At 43.4% G+C, this 17,693-nt stretch overlaps 2 protein-coding genes across 2 annotated transcripts in view; one reads left to right on the top strand and one right to left on the bottom strand.

The window, feature by feature from the left end:
* Positions 1-451, top strand: part of SF3B5 (splicing factor 3b subunit 5) — a 44,690-nt gene extending 44,239 nt beyond the window's left edge. Inside the window, exon 2 of the mRNA XM_075278446.1 lies at positions 445-451. Coding sequence (XP_075134547.1) covers positions 445-451 — 7 coding nt within the window. The remainder of the gene's footprint in view (positions 1-444) is intronic.
* The window catches only part of INTS11 (integrator complex subunit 11), a 527,013-nt gene that overhangs the window by 237,912 nt on the left and 271,408 nt on the right, over positions 1-17,693 (bottom strand). The gene's annotated exons all lie outside the window — the stretch shown is intronic.

The raw sequence follows: 17,693 nt of genomic DNA, 5'->3' as shown, positions 1-17,693 counted from the left end.
AAAAAGTTACGGCCGTCGGAATATGGCGACTTTTAGAAAAAATTTTTTTTAACACAGTTTAGGAATTTTTTTTAGGGGTCAAAATCTAAATAAAACCATATAAATTTGGTATCCCTGGAACCGTACCGAAACACAGAATATAGGGGACATGTCATTTTGGCTGCACAGTGAACGCTGTAAAACCAAAGCCCATAAGAAAGTCGCAGAAATGCATTTTTTCTTCAAATCCACCCCATTCTGAATTTTTTTCCTGCTTCCCAGTACATTATATAGAATAATTAATGGTAGCATCATGAAGAAAAATTTGTCCCGCAAAAATTAAGACCTCATATGGCTCTGGGAGCGGAGAAATAAAGTTATGGGGTTTAGAAGGAGGGGAGTCAAAAACGAAAATCAAAAAATGCCATCGGCAGGAAGGGGTTAATATGAGCTTTAGCCAACCAGGCTCTAGAGCCAGACTGCCGCTAAGCACTCACAACAGTCTCAAAAGATGAATACAATACAGTAGAATCACTCTTATCAATTTCATCATTTAAAGAATCATGTAACGGGTAGGATAAGTGGTGGATCACTCGATATTCTCCAGGTTCTTTCTTTGGGACAATACCCAAAGGAGAAATTCTGAAGTTAAGAAAAGGAGGATTAGTAAAAGGACCCGAAATTCTACCTGCTACTAATTCCTTCTGAATTTTTTTTTCCCTGTCCGCAAGTGAAGATGTCCGACTTCTCAAGCGGACAGAAGAACCCTGCATGTCGTGTTTTTCTGTCCGCTTGAGAAGTGGGGCCATGACACCATGTGTCCCCATCGCTATGCAGCTTCATGGGGACCCTGTCATTATCATACAGGCCCAAAGCCTTATGGTAGCAGCCTGTTGCCATACAGGCCCAAAACCTGTGCTAGCAGTAACAGGCTATTACTACTACCACAGGCTTTGGGCCTATATGGTAATATCCCAGACCACGTGACATCTGGGATATTACCATATAGGCCTGAAACCGGCTAGGATTAACATCGGATCCCGGAGAGGTGAGTAACACTGTATTATTTTTCTCTCACCTCCCCTGGGGCTCCGATTATTATACTCCCCGAGTATAATAATAGCGGCAGTGAGATCGCGGCTGGGGCTTGGGCCTGCTCACTGCCGGCCTCCGCGGCCTATAGTATAAGGTGACGCAGGGGTCGGCAGAGAGCAGGCCTGGGGAGGTTGGTAAATAGGCTGATATCTGCTGGGAATACTTCAGCAGCTAGCGGCCTAATATAAAACAAACATTAAGTTCTCATACTTACCGACCACGCGTTGCTGCTGCTGCTGCTCATCTTCTCCCGCGGCTGCTCCTGTGTCTCAGAGTAAGGGGCGAGATGACACCACCTCTGCTGAGACACATTAAGACATCATCGACACGCCGGGTGCCGGCCTGAGCTAATGTAGCCATGTCACCCAGCGTGTGATGGGGCCGGGACTGGAGCAGAGGGCCGCTGCAGACGAGTCAATAAGGTGGAGTCAATTACCGTATTGACTCGAGTGGTAATTTGACTGGTCCGCAATTAAAGACATCTGTGGGAGGCCGCTGGAACAGCGCTGCTGCCGATAGGTGGTCGGTGAGGCATCGCTGTCTCCAGGGCCGCCTTAAGATGTTTCCAAGGCAGAGAAGATGCCCTGGAAACATCTTGGGGTGGTCCTGGAGGCAGCACTGCCTCACCACTCACCTATCGGCAGCAGCGCTGTCCCACAGATGTCTTTCACTGCGGACCAGGTATGTGACATTTTCAATTACCACATTGATGCAAGTAGAAGCCGAGGCGCACTTTTTCAGCACAAAAACTGTACTGAAAAACTCGGCTTATACTCGAGTATATACGGTAGATAACTCCATACAGAGAACTGAAAGATTCTAAAGTTGTGATATCCCTTCTACTATTTTTTATCTGTACCTAATATAAAAATTCCCTGGAAATAATACGCCCTGTGCCACTTGTATATAATAAGTTCTGCGTCCGTTTTTAGCATGTAATCTAAATCCAGGTCTATATATAGACAGGAGGCTTATCTCCACAGAGTTAATGTGGTATTAATATAATTAGATGGATAATTGAGAAACAGTTTATATAAGAACTGTATATGCATGTGTCATATTTTATACAGACACAGTGATAAGACTTGTTTGTAGTAAAACTGCATGTATGACTTGGCAATTACAAAGTTCTATAGATAATAACCTATGGCAGGTAAGCATATATAATATATCTCATCATAGATAGTGTGCAGCCTAAATATACATACAGTGTACCCCAGAAAGCAACCATCCGATAATAAGTATAGACTGATAAGAGGACCACCTTACCTTGCTGTCTTAAATATCATGTATGTCTTTTCTCTATCTGAAACTGAATCTCTCCACCATCTAATAGATCTGTCCCTGATATATCCATTGCAGTCTCCTGCCTTACTATAACTCCTAGGCAGCATGCCCGCTTCCTCATGGTTGTGCTTGACTCAGATCTTTCCTTCACCCCCATATACAATCACTCGCACGTCATCATGTCATCTCCCCCTCAAAAACATCTCCAGAGTACGTCCTCTCTTTACCAGAAATACATTAGACACTTATTGTCTCTCTGATTCATTCTCGCCTTGACTACTGTAACTCCTTACTAAACTCTCCCCTCTACAATCTATTCTGAATGCAGTGGCCAGGCCCATCTACCAGTCTAGACACTACAGCAATGCCATTGGTCTGTGGCAGTCACTACATTGGCTGCCTATTCATTACAGAATACAATATAAATGTATCCCCCTCATCCACAAGGCTCTCCATAATGCTGCACCACCCTACACTTCCTTCCTCATCTCTGTTTACCGCCCAATCCGTACTCTCCGCTTACTCAATGACCTAACACTTACATCCTCTATTATCAGACCCTCCCACACTGATATACAAGACTTCTCCCGAGCTGCACCACTTCTCTGGAATGCTCTATCCACAACAAGCAGATTAACTCCCAATTTCTACAGCTTCAAGCGCAAACTAAAGACATCTTTCCAGACAGACCTATCACAATTCCTAATGTAAACCCTTCCGTGCCGTAATTAGAAACCCTAAAATGAACCCTCCTCTGTTCCCGCTCCCACATTACCCCACACGATATGATGCCGTTTCAGGATAACTTTCTATGTCCAGGCACCTTCTTCACATTAAAGGACATGACTGGTGATGGCTCATACAGTTTTATTTTTGTGTAATGACAATAACCTCTATTACAAAATTGTCTGACCACTGTATAATTAATGCTACCTCCGATGCCGCCCCTCCTACCTCTTGTGTCACCCCCCTCTACTTCATAGATTGTAAGCTCTTGTGAGCAGGGCCCTCAGTCCCATTGTGTGAAGTGACTATTTCTTTGTAATGTATCTTTCTGTCTGTACTTGAACCCTATAAATTGTACAGCGCTGCGGAATATGTTGGTGCTATATAAATAAAAATTATTAAAGTCTGGATAAAAGAAAAGCAGACTGATCAGAATGTCTTCTGACTACATGGTTCAATTGATTAGTATATGGTCAGTTTTAGTTTACCTTACACTATGACCCTTTACAAATTTATTCAATACCCTCATTATCAAGAAGAGTGACGGTCCCTACAGTCAAACCCCTATACAAAAGAGGCCGATAAAAACAGTTCGTTGCATTGTAACAGTTTCCACCCTCCGTTCACTTCCTTAGTCCCAACTAATGTCTCCCATGATTAGGGAATGAAGGTACAAGAATATGCAGAACATGTTTAGAGAGAGGGGATACCCCGATAAAATCCTGGAAGACTCAGTAAACCAGATAAACAACCAACTATGGTGAATAGGGAAAATGGATAGAAATGTGTCCCATTTATACATACATTTCATACATTTGTGTACATGTATGCATTTAATAGCTAAAAAGCAATCCCAGAGTCACTAAGTATAACAACAGGCTGCCTGTGCTAATACCAAAAACCGCCTGTACTCGCCAGATTGCCAGTAATGGTGTTGATAGTATAGGAGAGCACAGAAAAAATCATCTTGCAGAAGTAGCAGGTGTGTATAGAACACTATATAGATCGTATAGACGCCAAGTGAGAAAGCTGTTGTAAGGAGAGTACGTGTTTGGCGGATTTAAATATCGAAAATTGCAAGTTTACACATGGTAAGGTCCTGTTAACTTGGTTTTTGATATGCATACTAGAGTTTGCACAGTGATATGTATATATTAATATGTGACACAGTCCCTATACCTCATACTTTATATGACCATATTTCGGTCTACGTGATTGTTGGGTATATGGACATTTATACTGTGCCATAGTTATATCAGTAGTGTTATTTTTACATATTGTGCTTCTTTGTTGTGTCATTATGATAAAGATCAGAGGCCACGTTTATGACCAAATGACCAGTAATCCTGGGTAACTGTCGTTGTTCTAATAAATAAGGGTGAGTGCCAGGCAGTAAGGAAATCACACCACTCTATGTTGGTATCAGTTCCTCTCTGTTACGGTTCTGTGTATATATATATATATATATATATATATATATATATATATATGAAATTTTTTAACGCAACAGAACCGCTAAACTGCAGGACACTGCAGTAAGGTCTACAAGACTCAGAAGGGCAGCCGTCTGCCTGAATACGAACCACCAGTTAAACCGCACTGGCAGTGACGTTGCATGGCACCAATGTTATTGCGCAGCACCAATGTGAACAGGCTGCAACAGACTCTCGCCAGTTAAATTCACTGGGAAAGCATGGCTGTGTATAGCAGTTGAGTAAAGCCAAAGGAAGCTTTGCAAGAAGCACCCGCTAATTACAGCAGAGAAACCGGGCCCTAGCATATGCTTCACTCTGCTACACAATCAAGACCGCCAAGGGTTAACTTCACTCCTGATCAATAACAACAAGAACTACTTAACCTGCTAGGAGCTACAGTGAAATTAGACAGTCAATAGACTTTACTGATTCCAACTGGCAGAGCCAAGGAATCCTAACTAGGTCCCTAGTCAGCACCTGCCTTACACTGGAACCTAGCCCTAACCTCCTATCTCAAGGTATTTTCAGTCAAAGTGTGAGCATCGGGTGGGCGTCGGCTCACACTATATAAAGGCTAGTCCCCGCCCAACAGGGCGCTGGCCAAGACATCACTAATCATGCTCAGTATGGGCAAAATGGGACTTAGCCTCTGAGTGGCTCCAAAATGTGTGAGCATGCTCAGTGGGCCAAAAGTTGGACTTAGACTCCAGACACCTCACTGCACAAGGGCGAGGGTTGGATTGACCCGCAGGTGGTGCTATGCGCTGGATTAGAAGCCTGCGGGACCCCATCCTAACACTCTCAGCCAGAGGATATGCACTGACGCAGTTTATTTAAGATAACGTGGGGTTAAATAGCAGCAGACAAAGATAAGAACAGTGTAAGTTCTGTGTTAGTTCCTGATTGGTGTAACACATCAAGCACACAAAAAGAAAGTTTAAACAGTTCCACCTTTAGTCAGCTATTTCCGCTCCTGGTGGTGTCTCCTGGCAGCGAGTCAAGCATGTGCTCTTCTTTACACAATGGGGTCTTATCCTGGGTGCAGCCACCATCTTCTATATCAGTTTCAAACATAAACAACTATATCTAGCATTCAATTCTTAAGGATTACAATGTTTTTCATACACTACATGATTAAAACCTTCACAATTATATGATTTTTTTGATGTTTTGTGTCCTAATGTGTTTATGTATTTTGGTTGTATTAGCTCCCCTATTGTGTATTTTTTATGTATATAAATTTATTTTGATTATCATTTTAATACCTGTTAATAAAAGTTTTGTATTTTTCTAACAATTTAGTGGTCCTGCCTTTGGCATCATTCTCATTCATATTTCCTTGCCAGATGACTGTAAAGTCAGGCGAGGGGTATGGGGGGATTCGTGGCGAGACCCCCATAGTGTAAACACCAAAGATGACACCCCAATCCTCTTCGGGGCAATGAGTTCTGTGTCTGAGCCTTTTCCTTGCCCCAACAGTCTTTTGTGAGGACTTGGAGTGTGCGCCTTCGGTTTGTGCACCTGAGGAATTTATCGGGGCGACTGTAGCCTTTCCTCCTAGGGAAATATTATCATCAAACCATATTCCCTTTGAAGTTCAGGTTACAGACACCAAGTCTGGGGGTTGTGTAATCAGAGGTCTTTCAATGTACAATTCCAGGAGGACCAACTGCTGTGATAATGAGTTATGCAAATGGCACTAGGCATGGAACAACAAAAGGGCTTTGATACAAGAGATGGGGCTTGCTTGCAAAGCAAAAATACCACATTCCTGTCCAGAAGGGTTAATACGAACAAGGTGTAATACAAAAAATACAGGACTGCAAATACATAACCGATGGTCTCTTCATCACACCTGCCATAGTACTACAAGTATTAGATGCAACTTTGTTACAAACATGTCTTATTATATCACTGTGTCTGTATACAAAATGACATATGTACATACATTGTATAGTCATTATAAGGTCACCGGACAAAAAAATTTGTCACCCCTAAAGAAATCATGAAAATCATTTAATATTGTTTAACCCCGCCTCTGGCCTTTTAACCGCTTTATTAAGTTACGAAGCGAGTTCACAAGGTTTTGCAGGTACTTCACATCCAGTTTACGCCACTCGCTGAGGAGTTGATCGCGCAAATCCACCAAGTCACAGACCCACTTCTGGCTTGATCCTGACCTTGCACACATTCAGGATGAAATGCTTCATTTGACCTTCAGTGCACCTGACGTGCGTCATTGGAATAAAGGCAAAACCTTGATTTGTCAGGAACACATTACAGTCAGCTACTGTCCACATTCGGTGATTTCTAGCCCATTGAAGATGTGCAGTTTTATGTACCTGTATGAGCAATGGCCTCTTGCGAGGTGAACAGCTCCATATTTTTATTGCGTGCAGTTCCCATTACAATATTCGCTCACTAACAGGTTGGGAAGGACCTTCATTCACTGACTGCAGCAATTCCTGTCGGGTTTGGAAGCAATTTTGATCCACAAGCCGTGAAACTCGTCTCTGGTTCCTCTCAGTTAGGATCCTTTTCCGACCACAATTCTGACGTCCTGTTTCGTGGCCACGTGTATTGCACCACTGCTTGTACATTACGTAGAGGCAGTGCGCGCGCAGTTGAGCGCATGACTCAACCGCTGCCCCATCTGTATAGGCTTAACAATTCATATGTGCTTGCACACTAGGGTGACTAATTTTTTTCCGGTGAGCTTATATTAACGACTGTCTCTCATCTAAATCCATATAATTATATTAATACCATATTAACCTTCTGAAGATAAGCCGCTTGTCTGTGGTATTCCATTATTGGTTTCTCCCTTACTACCTAATACCTACCATATATATATATATATATATATATATATTGACCTGGATTCTTCTTGAGAAGATACGCCTTTTTATATGACATGCCTAACACAGATACTCTTTTATGTGCCACATAACTTGTTTATCTATGTACTGTATATATCCCTTTATGTACCTATATGTACATTTTGCACATTTAATAGTTGTCACAGAAGGTTGTATGACCAAAACATTTACATTACTCATTTACTGTACATAGTTTATTGTTACGTGTACCAAATACACGCATTATGGCATTTTTCTCAACAAGTTGAGTGTGAAGTTTTGTTGTCTACTATAATAGACTGTTTGAGACCCTACTACTACACTCCTTATAAAGTGGAGGCCGCCTACACCACTTTTAGATACAGTGATGTTATTTCGGCTGGCTATGACCAATGTACAACAGTTTAAGGCCAAGTTAGTAGAAGATCAGTCTTACTACAATAATATCCAGTTTAGAGGTATACCAGAAAATGTATCAACACCTAGACCTCATAATATATACAGTTTAACCTTGTAACGCCATATAGCCAGCGATTAACACATGACTGTTTAAGATACCACATAATGGACAGGCAGGTTGGGACTGAAGATGGACAAACCTCTGAAGTTTTGTTTCAATTTGGGTTCAGATAGTTCCCGTGATTTTTTTGTCTGAATACATTTTCTCTGAATCTGAGCTTAAATTGGCTTAAAACATAGTGTAGAACACTGTCAGGGCTCCTAGGAACCTATCTATAGAACATAGTGTAGAACACTGTCAGGGCCCCTAGGAACCTATCTATAAAACATAGTGTATGACACTGTCAGGACTCCTAGGAACCTATCTATAGAACATAGTGTAGAACACTGTCAGGGCCCCTAGGAACCTATCTATAAAACATAGTGTATGACACTGTCAGGACTCCTAGGAACCTATCTATAAAACATAGTGTATAACACTGTCAGGGCTCCTAGGAACCTATCTATAGAACATAGTGTATAACACTGTCAGGGCTCCTAGGAACCTATCTATAGAACATAGTGTATGACACTGTCAGGGCTCCTAGGAACCTATCTATAAAACATAGTGTAGAACACTGTCAGGACTCCTAGGAACCTATCTATAGAACATAGTGTATAACACTGTCAGGGCTCCTAGGAACCTATCTATAGAACATAGTGTATAACACTGTCAGGACTCCTAGGAACCTATCTATAGAACATAGTGTATAACACTGTCAGGGCTCCTAGGAACCTATCTATAGAACATAGTGTATAACACTGTCAGGGCTCCTAGGAACCTATCTATAGAACATAGTGTAGAACACTGTCAGGGCTCCTAGGAACCTATCTATAAAACATAGTGTAGAACACTGTCAGGACTCCTAGGAACCTATCTATAAAACATAGTGTAGAACACTGTCAGGGCTCCTAGGAACCTATCTATAAAACATAGTGTAGAACACTGTCAGGACTCCTAGGAACCTATCTATAAAACATAGTGTAGAACACTGTCAGGGCCCCTAGGAACCTATCTATAAAACATAGTGTATGACACTGTCAGGACTCCTAGGAACCTATCTATAAAACATAGTGTATAACACTGTCAGGGCTCCTAGGAACCTATCTATAGAACATAGTGTATAACACTGTCAGGGCTCCTAGGAACCTATCTATAAAACATAGTGTAGAACACTGTCAGGACTCCTAGGAACCTATCTATAAAACATAGTGTAGAACACTGTCAGGGCTCCTAGGAACCTATCTATAAAACACAGTGTAGAACACTGTCAGCCGATCCAAACAGCACGCTCCCATAGAAATGAATGGAAGCACCTGTGACGCTGACTTTGCCGGCGGCCGGCCGGTGTCACAGGTGCTTCCATTCATTTCTATGGGAGCGTGCTGTTTGGATCGGCTGATCCGAACAGTGTTCGCTCATCTCTAATTAAGACAGTGTCTCCTTTAGCTGCTCCTGTAAGAATAGTGGCTTGTATGATATTTTTTCCCAGCTCTGAGATACGTAGCCTCGTGCCATTGCACAATCGGGGTGCATCGAGATTACGCATGAGTAGAACTGCGACACCAACCTTTAGTTCCAGTTTATGTGAAGGAATTCCAGGTAATTCTAAGGTGTTAAGGAGTTCGACAGGGTAACTTGTATTCTCCTCAGAGCTTAATACCGTGTGGATTGATTGGTATATCTTGGAGTCACCGAGTAACTGTTGTAATATCTTTTTGTTTATTTTATTGACTGAGTCATTTTTGGGCGCTAGCAGTGCTCTTTCGCATAACCACTCTTCGCTGATGATATTGTGTTGCAAACGTGGGAAAACATGTAAAATAAGTTCTCGTGAAGTGGTAATCCAAAGATTCGCCATACTGCCTCATTGCTGCTGACGTATCTTGCTGCCCTGAAGGTTTGAACTTCATCTCTGGGGTCCAGACTGACATTGCTTGCGTGCGTCATATTGAAAACTGCTTGATCGCTTCCTTTGTTGATGTACTTGCAGATATATTTGATTGCTTGCACCGAACTACAGAACTCCACATTAATGTGGGCGTTGAAGATTTTGGTGAGTTGGGGAGAATAGGGCACAACCCACTTGTTATCTACTATGACGCTATTTGGCTTCTCATGAATTGTTATAGTAGCTGTGTGTCCTCCATCGTCAGGTGCTCTACGGCGGTGCAGCGGGTATCCATTTTCGTTTGTTTGTGTGTCCTTGAGTAAGGGCCGGGGGTATTTTTTGGTACACTTTCTATCTTTCATGCACGGAGATGACATATTGAGTGCACCACATGGCCCATGGATCATATTTTTGACAACGGTGTCGTGTAGTTGTTGGTCAATGTTGGCATTAGGTATTTCGGCACTAATGATGTCGTCAATTTGGCTGGTGCGCAATTTTTGTTTTAGCCACAGTAAAAGATGAACATAGGGCAAGCCGCTCTTCTGCCACTCAATGGAGTACATGAAGCACTGGGTTTCTCCAAATAGTTGTCCTTTGGTGAGAACAGTGACTAACTTCTGTACTTTAATCTTAAATACTCTCGCAATTAGGTCGTGTCTGTTGGTGGCTTTTTGTCCAGGCGTAAGTTCACGTGTAATCTTCGGCCAGGCGGAATTGCATGTAAAGGTGATGAATAGATCGGGCCGGCCATAGTTGCGAACGTATATGAAAGCATCCTGTGTGTACTCGTGGAGGTATCTTGGGCTGTTGACGACAGAGGATGGGAGTATAACTATTTGTCCCACATCAGTGGCGTTAAGATGGGCGTCGTTTTTTATGGCATCTTGCAAATGAATGTAGTTTTCTGCGCGTAACTTTGTTTGATTCAAAGCGATGTATCTCAAGCGTTCACTTTCGATTTTGACATACGTGTCAACTAAGAACTGGTGAGAAGCTGCCTGCAGCGGAGGAGCAGATTAAAGTTATTGTTATGAACCATGAGATGGTAAGCATAGAAATCCATGCAGGAAACTGTTTAGCACTGGACACTTAGTCTGCGGATTTGTTTGTGGGATGTGAAAATTATATCCTTCCTGTTCTTCCAACAAAATAATTGGGTTTTGCAGAGCGTCATAGAAGCGATGGGTGTCAGCAATGCGACAGAATTGGCCATCTCGTGCATGCAAGACGATGTCTCTGCTGCTGGTGCGTTCGGTGGTGGTGGGAGCAGTGTAGCGGCGCTGGTGCTGGCCGTGTGGTACGCGGTCCGGGTGAATTACTACTTTGAAGCTTTCATTAGGCATGTTTTCAAGAGCGGTTTTGAATTCTTTGACTAAAATATTGTGAGCGGAGAACTGTTTGTATTTTTGTAGCTATTCCTGGTAGAACTCCTTGCACAATATCTGAGCGTCGCTGTATTTGCGCTGCCTCATTGCCTACAAAATAAATTTGTAAAAATTGTGGCTGGGCATTGAAGACTGGAAGGAGGGAGCCAGTCCTATGATAAACTTGGCCTTGGACAGTAAATGTTGGACAAAATCCTGGCATGGAAACAACTGTATCAGCCCCAAACGATGTCATGTGGAATTGTGTTCATGTGGTCGATTTTGAGGAGTCTGTGGGATCGTACTCCAAGGCAGCGTGATGGAAAACAATCCAAGTGTTTTGAGTGAATTTTCTGCGCTGCTGTGCAACTCTTTCAGCAACAGCGTGTCGGCGACTTTGTGCTTCCTCCACAGTCTCAGTAGCTCATTGTGACGCCATATAAAGAGCATTTTGTTGTCGTCGATGATCGGCCTGCTCGGCTGTTTCGGTAGCTCTTAAGCTGGCTTGCCGCTGAACTTGTTGATGGCAGTGTGTTTGGAAGTGTTCTGGCATTTCAGCAGCTCTCTGGGATGCCATGTAATGAGTGTGTGATTGTCATCGCGAAGTTGCCTGTTGCGCCGTATCAGTAGCTCGCAAGGTAACTTGACGTTGAAGCTGGGGTTTTTTCCGGATGTGTGATTGTTGCAGTGTCTCAGCAGCTTGTTGTGACTCCATATAGCGACTGTTTTTGTGTCGAAGAGCTGCCCGCTCCAGTGTTTGAGCAGCCCTTAATTTTGCCTTCCGCTGAACTTGTTGTTTGCGTCGGGCCTGTGATTGTTCCCGTATCTCAGCAACTCACCTCAAGTTCATGGAATGCAGGTTTCTGTGATGTCGGCGACGTGTCTGCTGTGCCGTTTCAGCCGCTCATAAATGGGCCTGGTGTTGAACTTGTTTCTTGAGGCGTGCCTGTATTTGTTCCGGCATTTCAGCTGCGCGTTGGAACGCTAGATAATGTGCGTGTTGTTGTCTTCGATGGTCCGTTTGCTGGTGAATTTCTGCAGCTCTGGTCGACCTCTTGGAAGTATCGGGACCCACCATTGGGGTCCCGAGAACTGCGGTTCTGACCGCGCATCGTGTGCTATCAAAATTTGACCGTCTCCTGATGATTTATTCAGCAAAAGAAACGCGTTGAGACAGTTCTAGATAGAATGGTAGGAGGTATAGCACCACCACATTGGTTGATCGTAACCAGGGTCTAGGAGGACATGCAGGAGTGCTCCTAGTACGGAGGGATAACTAGTCTTAATCCTGTGTAGGAGTTAGGTGTAGGCTGTGTAAGTGGATTTACTCTCCCTCTCACACTAATGGGGGAATGGCGTTAGCAATAGAAGGGTTAATCTTCCCAGTTGCTTGAGTACAACAAATGAAGGATATAGTGTATTAAGCTAACAATGTTGCCAGTAATATCAGGCAGTTAGCTAGGACCAATATTGAAACAAACTAACGCAGTCTCGCAAATTTGTTGCAATCCCAGCAAAAAGGGCACTCTATCTAGTTTCCCTACTGTTTGGAGTGTGTATCACACCTTCAACAATCTTTTTAATATAACAATAGGGGCCGCTTGCCCTGAATTTTTTACTTGATTTTATAATAAAAGTTAAGTTTTATTTGTTTGTCTTGAGGACACCCCTGATGTAGATCCAGTTATATCAGAGAACAAACACCCTGAATCTTTTGGTGGAAAAACACAAACTGGTGGCAGCAACGTTATGGTCTGGGAATTTTTTCCCTGCCATTTTTTAGACCCATGATATCAGATTTGGGTATGAATCCCTGTTTGCACATCACGTACAGTCCTATGAAAAAGTTTGGGCACCCCTATTAATCTTAATCATTTTTAGTTCTAAATATTTTGGTATTTGCAACAGCCATTTCAGTTTGATATATCTAATAACTGATGGACACAGTAATATTTCAGGATTGAAATGAGGTTTATTGTACTAACAGAAAATGTGCAATATGCATTAAACCAAAATTTGACCGGTGCAAAAGTATGGGCACCTCAACAGAAAAGTGACATTAATATTTAGTAGATCCTCCTTTTGCAAAGATAACAGCCTCTAGTCGCTTCCTGTAGCTTTTAATCAGTTCCTGGATCCTGGATAAAGGTATTTTGGACAAACAATTCAAGTTCAGTTAAGTTAGATGGTCGCCGAGCATGGACAGCCCGCTTCAAATCATCCCACAGATGTTCAATGATATTCAGGTCTGGGGACTGGGATGGCCATTCCAGAACATTGTAATTGTTCCTCTGCATGAATGCCTGAGGATTTGGAGCGGTGTTTTGGATCATTGTCTTGCTGAAATATCCATCCCCGGCGTAACTTCAACTTCGTCACTGATTCTTGAACATTATTCTCAAGAATCTGCTGATACTGAGTGGAATCCATGCGACCCTCAACTTTAACAAGATTCCCGGTGCCGGCATTGGCTACACAGCCCCAAAGCATGATGGAACCTCCACCAAATTTTACAGTGGGTAGCATGTGTTTTTCTTGGAATGCTGTTTCTTTTTGGACGCCATGCATAACGCCTTTTTTTATAACCAAACAACTCAATTTTTGTTTCCAAAATGAAGCTGCCTTGTCCAAATGTGCTTTTTCATACCTCAGGCAACTCTATTTGTGGCGTACGTGCAGAAACGGCTTCTTTCTCATCACTCTCCCATACAGCTTCTATTTGTGCAAAGTGCGCTGTATTGTTGACCGATGCACAGTGACACCATCTGCAGCAAGATGATGCTGCAGCTCTTTGGAGGTGGTCTGTGGATTGTCCTTGACTGTTCTCACCATTCTTCTTCTCTGCCTTTCTGATATTTTTCTTGGCCTGCCACTTCTGGGCTTAACAAGAACTGTCCCTGTGGTCTTCCATTTCCTTACTATGTTCCTCACAGTGGAAACTGACAGGTTAAATCTCTGAGACAACCTTTTGTATCCTTCCGCTGAACAACTATGTTGAACAATCTTTGTTTTCAGATCATTTGAGAGCGGGCTGTCCATGTTCGGCGACCATCAAACTTAACTGAACTTGAATTGTTTTGTAGAAAGAAATGGTCCAAAATCCCTTCATCCAGGATCCAGGAACTGATTAAAAGCTACAGGAAGCGACTAGAGGCTGTTATCTTTGCAAAAGGAGGATGTACTAAATATTAATGTCACTTTTCTGTTGAGGTGCCCATATTTTTGCAACGGTCAAATTTTGGTTTAATGCATATTGCGCATTTTCTGTTAGTACAATAAACCTCATTTCAATCCTGAAATATTACTGTGTCCATCAGTTATTAGATATATCAAACTGAAATGGCTGTTGCAAACACCAAAATATTTAGAACTAAAAATGATTAAGATTAATAGGGGTGCCCAAACTTTTTCATAGGACTGTACATCCATACATCATATCTGCTTTCATTGGTACAGTTGGAATCTTCAAGCAAGACAATGCAACATGTCACATGGCTGGAAATGTCCGTCAGTGGTTGGAAGAGCACGGTCAAGACTTCCAGTTACTTCCCTGGCCTCCAAATTCACCAAACTGGAACCCAATTGAGCAAGTGTGGGGCTACCTCGATTGTTGTGTTCACTCTATGGATATGTGGCATAATAATGTTACTGTACGCTGTATATCCTATACAGAGGCCTGACTATAGCTCTTCATCCTTTTGCAGAGGCTTGCGGAGTCAATTTCACCATATCCATATGACTCGCCTAGCCAGTTATGCCGGGTGCCAATAATCTTTATTGGAATCATTGCTTAGAAGAACAGCAGCCATTGTATGATGCAATGATATACTGCAAGATCAAGCCAGTATGAGCTGTCACTCCTACATGCCAAACCACAACATTCAGAACATCAGGATAATTGTTGGGTAAATTTACATGAGAAAGGGAATCTATAGGGAGAACAGGAAGACCCTTACCCTTTATTTTCTTGGGGGGGGGGCTACCACATCTATACAGAAAACATTTAATTATTGCCTGTGTTTATATAGCTCCAACATATTCCTCAGCACTGCAGAGATTGTCATCAGCCATTGTCCCAAGTAAGATTCCCAATCTAAATTCTCCAAGTATAGCTATGGAATGTGGGAGGAAGCCAGCGCAAATACAGGGAGGTCATACAAACTCCTCGCAGATGGTACTAACCACTGAGCGACCGGGATGATACATATAGCGGTATACGCTTGTTAGTTCATACTTACTTCTTAGTAGAGATGAGCGAACACTAAAATGTCAGAGGTTCGAAATCCGATTCGAACAGCCGCTCACTGTTCGACTGTTCGAACGGTTTTCGAACCCCATTATAGTCTATGGGGGGGAAATGCTCATTTCAGGGGTACGCAAAATTCGATAAAATTATACTTACCAAGTCCACGAGTGACGGTCGGGCTGGATTCTCCTTGAAGTCTTCTCCCGGCGCAGCACCCCCGCGGCGTCTTCCGGCTGGAATTCACTCTGCCTGGGCGTCGAGTCTGCCCAGCCCGACGCCTGAGCAGAGCCGACTGCGCATGCGATGCGAAGCCGGATGCCTAGGCAGAGTGAATTCCAGCCGGAAGACGCCGCGGGGACGCTGCACAGAGAAGACTTCTAAAGGTAAGAGAAGAGCCAGCGTTGATTGGCAGAATGTATAGCATTCTGCCAATCAACGCTGGTTCTGCATCGAACCTTAAATTTCGAACAGCTAGTAGTGTTCGATTGAGTACAAGTATTTCGAACACCTACTCGATCGAACACTACTCGCTCATCTCTATTGGTTAGGTCCTCTGCAGGAGAAATGCGGTATTGCATATCAGCTGTCCAAAAAAAAAAGAAAGGGGGGCTATTATGTATAATAGTTATAATAGGAAGGTTGAGGGGCAGATCTGCTACCTCAGAGGCAGTATGTTGTGCTGCATTGTATGATTTGTCTTGCTATGGGTACTATGGTATATGGTTGCACATGCATATGGTGTACAGCAATGAGGTTTTCATCTGGCACTTTGTGGCAGTATTCCTTTGGTGGTGACGGACTGGTGAGGACAACCTAAGGACTTGCACAGCTCCGAGAGCTGATTTTATTGTAGGTGTTCATTCAAGTCGCACCTTGGTTAACAATTATTATTTCCTTGCGAAATGAGGGTGGAGTTACAAGTCCAGCGTGGTATTCTTAAAGGACATGTCTTATCTATCATCTATGTTGTGTTCTTATGTCACTAGGCTCCTGACCTCTTTTTCATTGTTTCGCTGGCATCTTGTAGTAGATAATCTAAAGCACTTATATTTAGCTGTGGCTGAGCCATGGAAGCGTCATATTGTCACCCTGAAAGATGTGCAGTCCCCGCAGACTTCTCCCTACTCTATGTGTGGCTGCACCAGATTACTGTACTACTAAAGTCATTGCTGCGCCTGAGCCATGGTGAAGAATTAGGTAAGAAATATTAATTGAGATTTATTAATATTGGTGTAAAAATAAGGCAGTGCGGGTGTCAGGGCGAGAATATTATTAGTTGAAGTGGGCGACTACGTCATTACTCACCTTTTTTGTCCAGTGCAACAACTGAGCCCAACCAAGTTCCCCTGACTATTTTACAGTACAGTGACATAGAGCTTTAAGGGCTACTTTTAGGGCCAGCAATGGAACTTGGGCTCAAATTCACCATGTATCACACGGGGTCGGCACAGATGTTCCACCAGACAAACACCACAGCCCCCAAAAAATATCTGAACAGGGAATCACAAAAGCTGCTGTCTGAGGACCTGTGACCACAGGTTCTGTAGTTACATATTTAATACAAGTTTATATTGGCAGTTTGGCCACTAGGTGGCACTATAGTAATGGTAATATACCGTATTTTCCGGACTATAAGCCGCACATAAAAACCTACGATTTCCTCAGAAATCGTAAGTGCGGCTTATAGTCCGGTGCGGCTTATATATGGATGGAAGCGGCGGCAAAGACTGCGTGCCGCTTCCATACATACATAAAAGGCACCGTAAGGGTGCATTCACACTACCGAACGCCGGCGTGTATCACAGCCGTACACGCCGGCGTTACAGCAGGGCTGCCGGACACTTCCTATTCATTTCTATGGGAGCAGGCATGCGAGCGCTCCCCATAGAAATGAATGGACAGACACTTCCCATTCATTTCTATGGGAGCCGGCATGCGAGCGCTCCCTATAGAAATGAATGGAAAAAAGCAGTCCATTCATTTCTATGGGGAGCGCTCGCATGTCGGCTCCCACAGAAATGAATGGGAAGTGTCCGGCAGCCCTGCTGTCACGCCGGCCTGAAACAGAACGTGAAACTTACCCAGCGGTGCAGGGCGGGCGGGCGGGCATTCAGGCCTCCTCTGCCTCCGATGTTCCGTCCTTCTCCTCCGGCGCTCGCTGATAATGGCCGGGGCGCATGCGCAATATCATAATGCTTCTACTACGGCTACTGCGCATGCGCCCAGGCCATTATCAGCTTGCGAGCGCCGGAGGAGGACGGAACATCGGA

The sequence above is a fragment of the Leptodactylus fuscus genome, chromosome 6 (assembly GCF_031893055.1).
Source record: "Leptodactylus fuscus isolate aLepFus1 chromosome 6, aLepFus1.hap2, whole genome shotgun sequence".
Lineage (NCBI taxonomy): Eukaryota > Metazoa > Chordata > Amphibia > Anura > Leptodactylidae > Leptodactylus > Leptodactylus fuscus.
This window is presented reverse-complemented; position numbering and strand designations above follow the sequence as displayed.